At 38.6% G+C, this 10,384-nt stretch overlaps 1 protein-coding gene and 1 pseudogene across 4 annotated transcripts; both read right to left on the bottom strand.

Moving 5' to 3' along the window:
- Nucleotides 1–231: 231 nt before the first annotated feature.
- LOC149014409 (uncharacterized) lies at nucleotides 232–7,308 on the bottom strand. 4 transcript variants are annotated; one of them, XR_016173509.1, is made up of 6 exons: nucleotides 6,891–7,308; nucleotides 6,671–6,798; nucleotides 6,464–6,576; nucleotides 3,609–3,791; nucleotides 1,013–1,115; nucleotides 232–545 (listed from the first exon to the last, which is right to left on the bottom strand). XR_016173509.1 is itself a non-coding variant. In XM_089155979.1 (5 exons), the coding sequence occupies exons 1-5, from the start codon at nucleotides 7,229–7,231 to the stop codon at nucleotides 1,086–1,088; spliced, it is 795 nt and encodes a 264-aa protein (XP_089012105.1). In that variant the 5' UTR covers nucleotides 7,232–7,308; the 3' UTR covers nucleotides 771–1,085. The 4 variants fall into 4 exon arrangements, 3 of the variants coding, with proteins under 3 accessions (XP_089012105.1, XP_089012104.1, XP_089012106.1); XM_089155979.1 differs by lacking the exon at nucleotides 232–545 and having other exon boundaries at nucleotides 771–1,115; XM_089155978.1 differs by lacking the exons at nucleotides 232–545; nucleotides 1,013–1,115 and adding an exon at nucleotides 1,482–2,006.
- A 2,147-nt stretch (nucleotides 7,309–9,455) lies between these two features.
- LOC149014410 (protein IRX15-LIKE pseudogene) lies at nucleotides 9,456–10,009 on the bottom strand (annotated as a pseudogene).
- Nucleotides 10,010–10,384: the final 375 nt, after the last annotated feature.

The following is a 10,384-nucleotide window of genomic DNA, read 5'->3' on the forward strand; positions in this document are numbered from 1 at the left end:
ATTTCAGGTGTCCATGCTTTAAAGCCTCCATTTTAGAGTGTCAATGCAATTTGTTTTAATAAAAATAACACCACAAAGGAAACAGTCGTTGAGAATCATAGCCCACCCCTAATTTGTGGATTCTAGCTCAAAGACCCCTCCTCCGCCTAAGTAATAAGTAATAAGAGAGTCCCCTTCCACAGCCAAGAACTAATTCTGATGTAGGAGGCTGGCTTACAGTTACAAATCTGTAAATTTGAAGGCTTAGTGTGAGAGAAAAAGTGGGGTTCACCTAATGTCTAGGGGTGCGAAAGAATCCGCATGGAGTATTATTTAATGGCTCCTCAAGACGACTTTTTAATTCATAAATCTTCCAGGCACCCAAGGGGCTAATCTGGTTTTTGTTGCTAATCTCAAGGTACTAAGCATTACACAGCACATGAGTCAGAATGATATTAAATCAAATCTTCAGCACACTTGCCTACATCATGGTCACTGGGATACGGACCAGCTTAAGGTAAACCATACATTAACTCTAGCTCTTGTCTGCGTGCATCTTGCGCATCCTACCACCAGTACATAAACCATATCAAATCACTTGGCCGGGCATAGAGACGAACCAAAATCAAACAACAATAGAACTTCCTACCTTTTCATTTGAAGCCATACCCACAAGTCCACAACACCTTTCAAATTAAGTTCCACACCCCCTCCCCCTCCCTCATCCCATTTAGACCGAGATTTGTTTAAAAAAAGTTCTAATTGCTGGCAATCACAATGAGAAGGGCAGAGGAGGGGGTGGGGTAGGGCAGGAAAGGAAGAGACTTTGTTGTTTGTATGATATGGAAAAAGCAAATTGGAAATGCACCAAAAATGGCACGCACATGTGTTTTCATGTAATAATCAAATGCGGTGGTTTGGCTAGGCATGTAAACCTTTACAAGACAAATAAATTGGCATCGTTGCAGTTTATGGTTGCCTCAAGTAATCTACTAATGAACAAGAGGATTATAAACAAGGGGTTTTTCTTTACCTGATGACACAAAGGGACATTAGCACATTCGGAGAGAGAAAATCCTGGTGCAAGCCGATGAGAAATGACACTATCACCATCTTCGTACTAGTGATGTGAGCAACTGCAACAAAAGATCATCTTAGTTTCTTATTTTGTATTGCCAAAAATCAGTGCCATCCAATTTTAAACAGGCATATGGTTAGCATTTGTTATCTTACAAACATGCATAAACAAAGGATCATTACAATGACTGTACATCCATTGAGGGGGGAAAGGTGAGTCCCGATGAGGGGCAATAGTTTATTTTCCCTCCATTCCAACTCACAAAGATATACTAGGATCTGGAAGGACCAAAACAAGGAACACAAGTTCCCCAGAGATAACCCATGGGAACAGATTGATAGATGAAAAACTGCAGGGAGAAGGTGGCTCTTTTTTTTTTTTCTTTTCTTTCTTTTTTTTGAGGGGTTGGGGGGGTTGTTTGAGGTTAGGGTAGCCAATTTGGTGCTGTTCTTCTTCGCAGGACCTAAGAAATCATATCAACATTACTATGATATTTGCTAGCTATATGTATTCAAAACAACTCCAGAAATTGAGCTTTAAATCTATTTGGTTAGTTTGAGTAAGTCTCAAAAGGGCCCGAATTGACAAGTTTTTAAACTGTACATGGCCATCATGAGCATCAAGGGTTCAACTGGCAGTAAAAGCAATAATGAAATCAAATCCCAGGGTGGATTCTCAAATTTCACCGTCTGTAGGAATTGAAGCATGAAGATTGAAGTTGTAATTCCAACCGGGGGTGGGGGGGTGGGGGGATTATGCAATGTAATTTGGGCAATTCCCAGGCAATCAAAACTGAAGTCCTAAAGCATTGTATCAAATCTCCTCTCCAGTCAACTGTATCTGCAAATGGCATTCTGCTTGATGTTTCTGGAACTCAGCTACACTGCATCATTTCAGAACAATGAGAGACTTCTGAATGCATAGTTCTAATTGAAAGGATGCCAGAGACCTGATGACAGCATAAAGGGAAGTAACTGACTAACTGCTTTACAAAGGCAGTACTTTCCTCATCTGAGAGATGATGATGATGATGATACCGAGTTTCAGTAAAAAAGAGTCCTGAGATACTTCAATTCACAAAAACCAACAAAATTAAATGTTAGGGAGAAATGTCTACAAAAATTAGCCAGGACTCGGTGAACCAGTGAGACCTCCAACTAGTACTGCAAATCACCAAGTGCAGCCTGCATGGGCTTCTAGGGGAGACTTGTTACAGGACTATAAAACTTCAGCATCTTCATGGGCCAGGTCTAAGTGAACCTACACTGGATCTCCCAGTACGCTTTAGGCAAGGTTTAAAGTATCGGTCAGGTGATTTTAAGAGACGTATCGTCCTGTATCGAGTATTGTATCGCTCTAGCTAATGTATTTTAGTGTAATTCAATGGAGAGACGTATCGGGATGTATCGTATCAGTTAGGTCAGATATGGATACATATCGGCTAGTATCGTATGTTATCTTGGGATACTTTAAACCTTGGCTTTAGGGCCTATTGCTACACAGAACATTAAAGAAATTTGATTTCATCTATGGAACTGCACAAATTTTGCTGTGGCCAGTTAACACCCTGCACCTCCTGACTGAAACTTCACCTCTATCTCTTAAAGGTGAAGGCAAGGTTCATCAGCAAGATTAATATATCCACATCAAGATCCACCCACAATTTTACTGTCAACTTTAAAATCTGCCTGAATGGCACTAAATTATTCCTGTGGGGCTACCCTCAATCCTACTTATTCATTGTGTACCTTTACACATTGATATTGTCTAATTCAAAATATTTCTAGTGTTGGATTTATTCGTTTAGTCCTTGGTAAATCCAGCCCCACCCACCCATTCTTTTCTATATCCTCGTCTAATCAAAGCCCTAGAAGGCTAGAACTTACCCCCTAGATCCACTACATAAATTGGTATCAGAGCCTCAGTTGAACTCTCCATTAGAAGTTGTAGGATATATCCATGTCCAGTTAAATGGAGATCCTAAGGATGTGGCAGCAGGATGGATGAAGTGGATTGGATAAGCAGTGCAAGAAAATACTTAACATGATTAAAAACCCCACAGCTCTTTCTGGCTAAATGTAAAATGCTGGAAAGTAAACTATTTTCTTCTGAAAATCTGAATAATTTATAGTAACATTTTATATCATAGAATTTTCTTTACAATATTTGTTCAGAAAATCTAAGAAATCCAGGAAAAAATTTTGGTTAATATATTTAATCAAGTTTTCAGTAAGCTAAGCAATCTGTCGCACTCATAGGAATGTTGCCTCAACTTTTTTAGCTTACTTTTTTGACATTTTTCTATCCAACAAAGTATTTCCTATGCCTGGAAACTCTAATTTTTCAACTTAAAACTTTGAGATCATTCTCATGGAACACCCTATTTTTCAGCATCAAATGTAAAGATATTTAGTTGATTGTTCCATGAGTTAAGAGTAAACCAAATCAAATGATTTCAATTATCCAAGCAAAAATATATAAATCTACATGAATTAAATGTATGAAGTAATTAAAATTCAAGTTGTGGGTCATGAATTACATCAGTTCTTACCTCAAAAAGTTCAAATGGGTTCCCACGCTTATACATTTTGTTCTCCTCAGCCTTACTAGGGAAAATGGTGAACAAAAGAGCTCTCCATCCAACCAACAAGACTGCAGTGCTTCCCATGGTAACCAATGCAAAGCTGGCACGTGGAATATGACCCGATGTTGCTGCCCTTATGCCCAATCCCAACTGCAAGAGTAAATGTCATTCAGTAGGTCGGATAAGTAATTGATCGATACTAATATAAATATATAAACTATCTATCCTATACGATGTCTATATTTCCTATTTGGTAGAAAATTTTGAACATGTGTTTTTTGAGGTGGCGGTTCTTAACAAGCCACATGACTCTTTTCCCTCCAATGGACCCCCTCCCCCCAAACAAAAAAGGAGATTTAGATGAACCCTCATCATTACAAATATTCTAAGTATCATTAAATGCTAATTAATCTTGGCCATCCCTACAAATAGGCAAATCAATTGTTTCTTATTTTAAGATTAACAATTTTATTTAGTAAAAAAAGGTTGTGCCCAGTGCGCAAGGATCCCAAAGTAGCAGGTCTAGGAAGGGTTAGATGTACATAGCCTTCAAGTTACATCTGTTTCCTGAAAGGCTGTTTCCAGGACCTGAACCCATGACCAACTATTCAGCAAGTGAGTGAAACAGAGTCATGGTCAAAATGTTGGAGTAGCTGCCAAAATATTTCAGTTTGGCAATAACAAAATGAAATGACTATCGGAATGTATATGTACACTTCAATTAGATATTTAATTTTAACCAAATGAGAAATCTGAAATTGCGAATCTTAGTAGCAGAAATCCATTGGTAGTACAAGCCTTTACATGAAAGCTCAAGGCCTCCATGTAAGCAAGATGCAATGAAACCTATGCCTGATCACAGTGAGTAAGAAGGCCCTGATATCAGTCTACATCAAAGGACACAACGTCTTGCCATAAAATCTCATATCTCATTCCAACGACTTCATGCTCTACAAGCCTAACAAAGACTTTTCCTGGTTTTCTCATATAACGATGGAATAAGGAGGCAAAAGAAGTAAGAACCAAGAAGACCATTATGCATATAAAATTGTCAGCCATTTTGCATTTGTTGCAGGAGAAGTTACAGCACCACGTGGCTCAACCATGACTCCTTTCTCCCCCACCCCAAGCCCCAAAAGAAACTTTTAAAAGAAGAAGAAGAAGGAAGAAAAAGAAAAAAAAGGAGAAGAAGAAGAAAATAAAAAGCACCCACAAAGTCAAGCATTCAGGTATACATGTATCACATTCTTTCTTCTTTCTGCTTCCATTTACAATCAAAACTAGCCTGAATCTATCATCAAAAAACCGTAACAGTTTCTGGTAAACTAGAAGGTTCTCAACAGTTATCATTTTTGGACATCTAGCATTCTCACATGACCCATATTGGATACAAGGTTGCAGACTAATATAAATAAAATAAGGAGTATGAATTCTATTGGAAGAGGAACCACATTACCAACTGATACAGATAAGTCAACTGGATAAGATTGGTTGGAAATAAGCCTTAGGCAGGGTTGTGTATGAATTGGCCTTTAAAAAAAAAGGGCGTACCCAGTGCCGAAGCTCCCACACTGTGGGGTTTGGGGAAGGGACTTTCTAGGCAGCCTTACCCCTGGCTTTTTGCAGAGAGGCTAATTCGAACCCGCGACCTCCAGCGCACAATGGAGAGACTCCACCATTGCACCAGGCCCGCCCTTCATGAATTGGCCTTCGATTCCATATATTTTATTTCTAATGGGCCCAAAATATGTGCACAATGTAGGCATGCAGGATTAGACTTAGCAGGAGCTCATTATCTTTATTTCCATTCCTAATAGATATAGGGTTATTTGTTAACTTTATTACTTGTGTTTAATTTCAGCAAGAAATGTAATAATTCCTACTCATACTAGGAGGTAATTTCCAGTTTTCCAAGTTGGATTAGGACAAACCATGAGGGTTGGAATGTGTGAGATTCCCTGGCCAATGATAGGCCTCCTTCCACCTGGGATAAGTCTTTTTTCTTCCGGTTTATACTACATTCTTTCTCCAAACTCAGTATTGTGTTCAGTTCTGTCAAGTACCAAGGCTGCTGGATAGTATTTAACTTTCTGACTTCACTGAGTATATTATAATTTAGTTTCTGCAGAAGCAGAGCCAGGATTTAACATCGGCAGGAGACAAATAATGATTACATAATTTCTACCACTAATTAAAAACAAAGAATAAAAAGGTATTAATTCAAAGTCAATAATAGGTTCTTAGGAAACAAGAACAATTGAAAAGGCACAAAAACACTATTACACTACATGAGCATCAGAAGGCAGCCAAAGCCAGTTAACAAGGGATGCCCGTAAATCACGCTTGGGTCATCTTCTGCCGATTGGAAGTACAAGCTACACTATTATCCTAAACTTCCAACATGTGTCAAATTCTTGAGAGCTTCCTTGGGTTGTTGAAGTTGCTATGTCTAAACTCAAATAATCAACACCTGATAAATTGTTAAACATTTCTATTTGAAAATCCTCCACTAAGTGCCGTTCATGGAATTGAAATGTGTACAAACTTTCTTCCCATTAACAATTGTCAAAACACACATACAAAAAGAGTATCATCTTCTAAACCATGTTCTACAGTTGAGATCTAATCATCCAAAAAAATTTTAAAAAAAATTACCTGCTTATTTAGGTAGGTCAAGAAAACTGCAATGTATTTTCATATATAGACTACAAACAATTTCAACTCTAAATATCTATATCCTATACGTGATTACTTCAGACATTTTAAAAATGAAAAAGAAAGTCAACAGATTTGAGGGGTAATAAAATGAAATTAAAACTTACCGGAATTCCCAATGCCCACGACTTGGCTGATGCAGAAACAGCTTTCGACATACCGTTCATTCCTCTTCCGTCCTCTCCATAACCCCCAAGGAAATAAGCACTTAAAAACCACCCTGTCAAACCATTGAACCTTGGAGGATAAGTTAGTCTTTAACCCCGAATCCATTATCCATTAACAATTTAAAAACAAAGAGTACACAGTCATACCCCCAATGAAAGGGTCTGCTGTACGCAAGGTCTCGATGTCAAAAACAGGAAACCCATGGCTGAATCTTCCAATAGCAGCGAACAGAAGTAAAGCCAAAACATCCCCGCCAGCAAGTAGAGCAATAACACTGGAATGGAATAAGGAGCATAATTGAGACTCGAAAAGCAGTTAATGAACCCTTTTAAAAACACAAACAAACAGAAAATGTCGTCGACTCACCCCCATTTTTTCAACTGCAAAAACACATCGGGTTTCTCGGACTGAATCACACCTTCCAAAGGAACGGTTTCCGCGCCGACGAAAACAGTTTCTTGGGGAGATGAACGAGTTGTGGAGCTCGGTACAGTCTGCTTCGAAATAGAAGCTGAGTCGCCACTTCCCTCAGCATTTGTGACGGCTAAATTTATTTTACCTCTTATGTTTCTGGAAGCAAATCTCCGTTGGGGATTCGATAAGGGAGGTGGGTTTGGTCCGCCTGGATTTGGGAACGGTGAAAGAGGCGACAAGGAACATCTTCTGCCAGATAGAACTCCTTTCGGAGCTTGTGTTAGCACAAACATGCTTCCACACTTTTAGCACTGCCTAAGCGCTCCGAGTTGCGATATGCAACCCTCTTGTTTCTGTTTCATTGGTCAATCGGAAGACTGGGGGTTATCGTTAAGACCGATGCATGGGCCGCTTATTTGTATCGTTGGCCCACGTACATCATCCAGTCAAGATTAGGCTCGACACGTGGATCGGGGCCCTCATGTAATACCAACTTGAAAATTATAAATTCCTGTTAATGGTGGGTAAAAATAACTAAATGCCCTTATCCTTATTTAAAATTAATTTTATTCTAAATTTAATAAACTATAAACTATTTTGTTATCACTGAGAATACTAAATTACTCAGCAAAGATAGAATGTTATTAGACACCAACAATGGAATCAGGATATGATTGGAGATCAAATCCAAAGGCTGGTTGCTAAGACCTCCGGCTACTATCGTTTTAAGCTATCAAATCTAATTTATTTCACTTTTAGCCCTCTTTCATCAACAATCCATTGGATTTTTATTTGCAGCAATACTGCAGCCAGCAGCCAACGACCCTGATTTTGCCACATCAACAATTATAATTGGACACATGCAATTAAAATGACAAGGGGCTTTTTTGTAGATATGATTTTCTCATTTTACAATCTAATTTTAATATTTTACAAATTTACAAACCAAAACCCCCAATTCTAATGGACTATAATCGCCTATTTTGCCAGCCCTTGGATCTTGCTGACGAACTCAAAGAATTTGAGGAAAAGTTCAATTGAGAATAAATGAGCTCCCATCATCTAATAAGCAAACGAATCCAACATTCTTAGATCCTCATTCTCTCCAAGCAAAATTTTCTTAATTTGTTCCAAATCCTATGGGGTTTATGAGTTATGTTTGATTTAGCGATCTAAGATATCCATGTAGGGAGAGGGAATTTTGGTTGTGTGGAAGCATTGAAACAGAGAGAGACACGGAACTTTAAGTCCTGCGTCTTGAACCATATGAGCAAGAGAAAGATGAGCCAACCACTCGTACTTCCCCATGGCTTCATTCTCTACCAAACCCCACTATATGGGGAGTTCCACACTTTCCAGCCCTAACAGCTTCAAAGCCTTCAATCCAGTGGCGATGGCTCTCGCGTGGTTAATTGTATTGTAATTGGAAACAACATCTAAAGGAAGCCCCATGAATAACCTCACATTATCCTGCACATCACAAGGGTTTTAGTTGATACACATGACATTGATTTCATCTTAAAACTCTTTAAAATCAAAATATTTCATATTGAAACGAAACCAGAGTGCTTATAGTTGTTGATCTTTAAAATGCCAAACCAGTGAGAGAAATCCCATAAATCGTTGCTGACACTATGTGAATAATTAAAGTTTCCAGAGGGCAAAAAACATTGAAAATCAGAAAATAGAAACAAATAGAATCAAAATTGCGAATAATTTATTTTGAATCTATATATTACCTGATCGATTAAGATTTTTAAAGGGGTCAAGCAAAATAACCGATTGATTTCACAAACTTTAAGGGAAGATTTGACAGGTAAATTTGTCTCAACATCTCCTCTCATAGCCACAAAATTACTCAAAACATAATAAGCTATTCAAATAAAATCATTAATAGAGTATGAAAAAAGTGGTTACTATAAGAAAGTAATAAACTTATAATCTAAAATTTAAAGATGCAGAGAACCACTTCGGCTGCTCTCACCTGCTTATCATTGGCATCATTCGCATGGTACAGTTGAGAAGAACTATTTGAGGTTCATCTTAAAGGTGCATAGAAGCATATGAGAGAACCACAATCACCAACTAAGGCTGAAATAGGTGATTAGAGTCAGTTAGGATTCGGGATTTTTTGTAAATTTGTAAATTATTAAACCTTCAAATATAAAACAAAAAAGTCATAATTATAAATAAGCCTCCGCTATTTTAATTACATCGGTTTGTAATTGCTGTTGCAACAAAATCCCAATCCAATGTGAATTAATATAGAGAAGGAGAATAATCACAGCTGATTACAGTCAGTGTATAGTGTGTCGGCAATATACATTGATATAGAGAAGGAGAACAACCACATTTGATTACAGTCAGTGTATAGTGTGTTGGCGATACATTGCTGTTTCGCTAGGGGCGACACGACACCCCCCGTTACTCGATAAATACCAAAGATCGACGATATATCGCTAAGAAATCGGCTATATATCGTCAATGATCAACATTGTTGGACCTTGCTTTCAAGTTTCAACCATATGCAATGCGATCAATAGTAAAGATCGACGACATCTTCCCCAGCGCCGACGGACTATAACCTCTGGGTCCATCAACCAAGAGTAAATCCCAAGGTACCTCGTACAAGTGATTGGGAAGATACATTGATCCTAAGTTTGCAATTGGGGAATAGCAGATTATGTACAGGTTGACACTCCTTCCTAATATGCTCCCTTTTAGAGATGATCAAATCCTTCATATGGCTAACCTTGGTTGTGTAAGACACGTCATGCTTCCATGTCGGTTTACTTATGCTCAAACTTGGCGATTTTGTACTTGTTCTTGTCAAGGAAAACAATGGGGCCATTTTGATTTAGGGCTTTCCAGAGGAAGGTTTTGTGGGTGAGCTCAAAAACCAAGAAATTGTAGGGGTTGGTTGGGCAATTGTGGAGGGCATCAGCAATGGATCTCAGCTTGCTAGAGCTGGAGATGTTGGCGTAGTGGAGGAGGGCATCGGCGATGTTGGTGGAGAATGAGAATTGGGTCTGTCCATTAATCACCAAACCCCTCAAAAAATTGCCCGACATGTGGGCTGGTGTCGCGGGGTCGCCAGCCACCGACACGGCGACACCAGTCGACAAATCGGTCCTTGATTACAGTACAGGGAGAACAATGGTAGAGAGAATTAGAAAAGCAAATACTAGTAAGGAAGCTGGTTTGTTCACGTAGAAATATATATATAAATGGTGTAATTATCTCAATACCAGTGGGTTTTCATTTCGAAAACCTAGCAATTGCACAATAAATGAAAAAAACACCTGTCACAACACCAAAACCCTAGCTGAAAAAGAAAAAATCACGATAACCTAATCGGCTAATCCTGCCTCTCATTAGTCGGTTGCAAGAGATTAGCCAAAAACCTCAGATCAGCAACGGAATCAATAGTGCTCAGGAAATTATAA

The sequence above is a fragment of the Hakea prostrata genome, chromosome 5 (genome assembly GCF_041222555.1).
Source record: "Hakea prostrata isolate BN-2017 chromosome 5, UWA_Hpros_2, whole genome shotgun sequence".
NCBI classification, from domain to species: Eukaryota; Viridiplantae; Streptophyta; class Magnoliopsida; order Proteales; family Proteaceae; genus Hakea; species Hakea prostrata.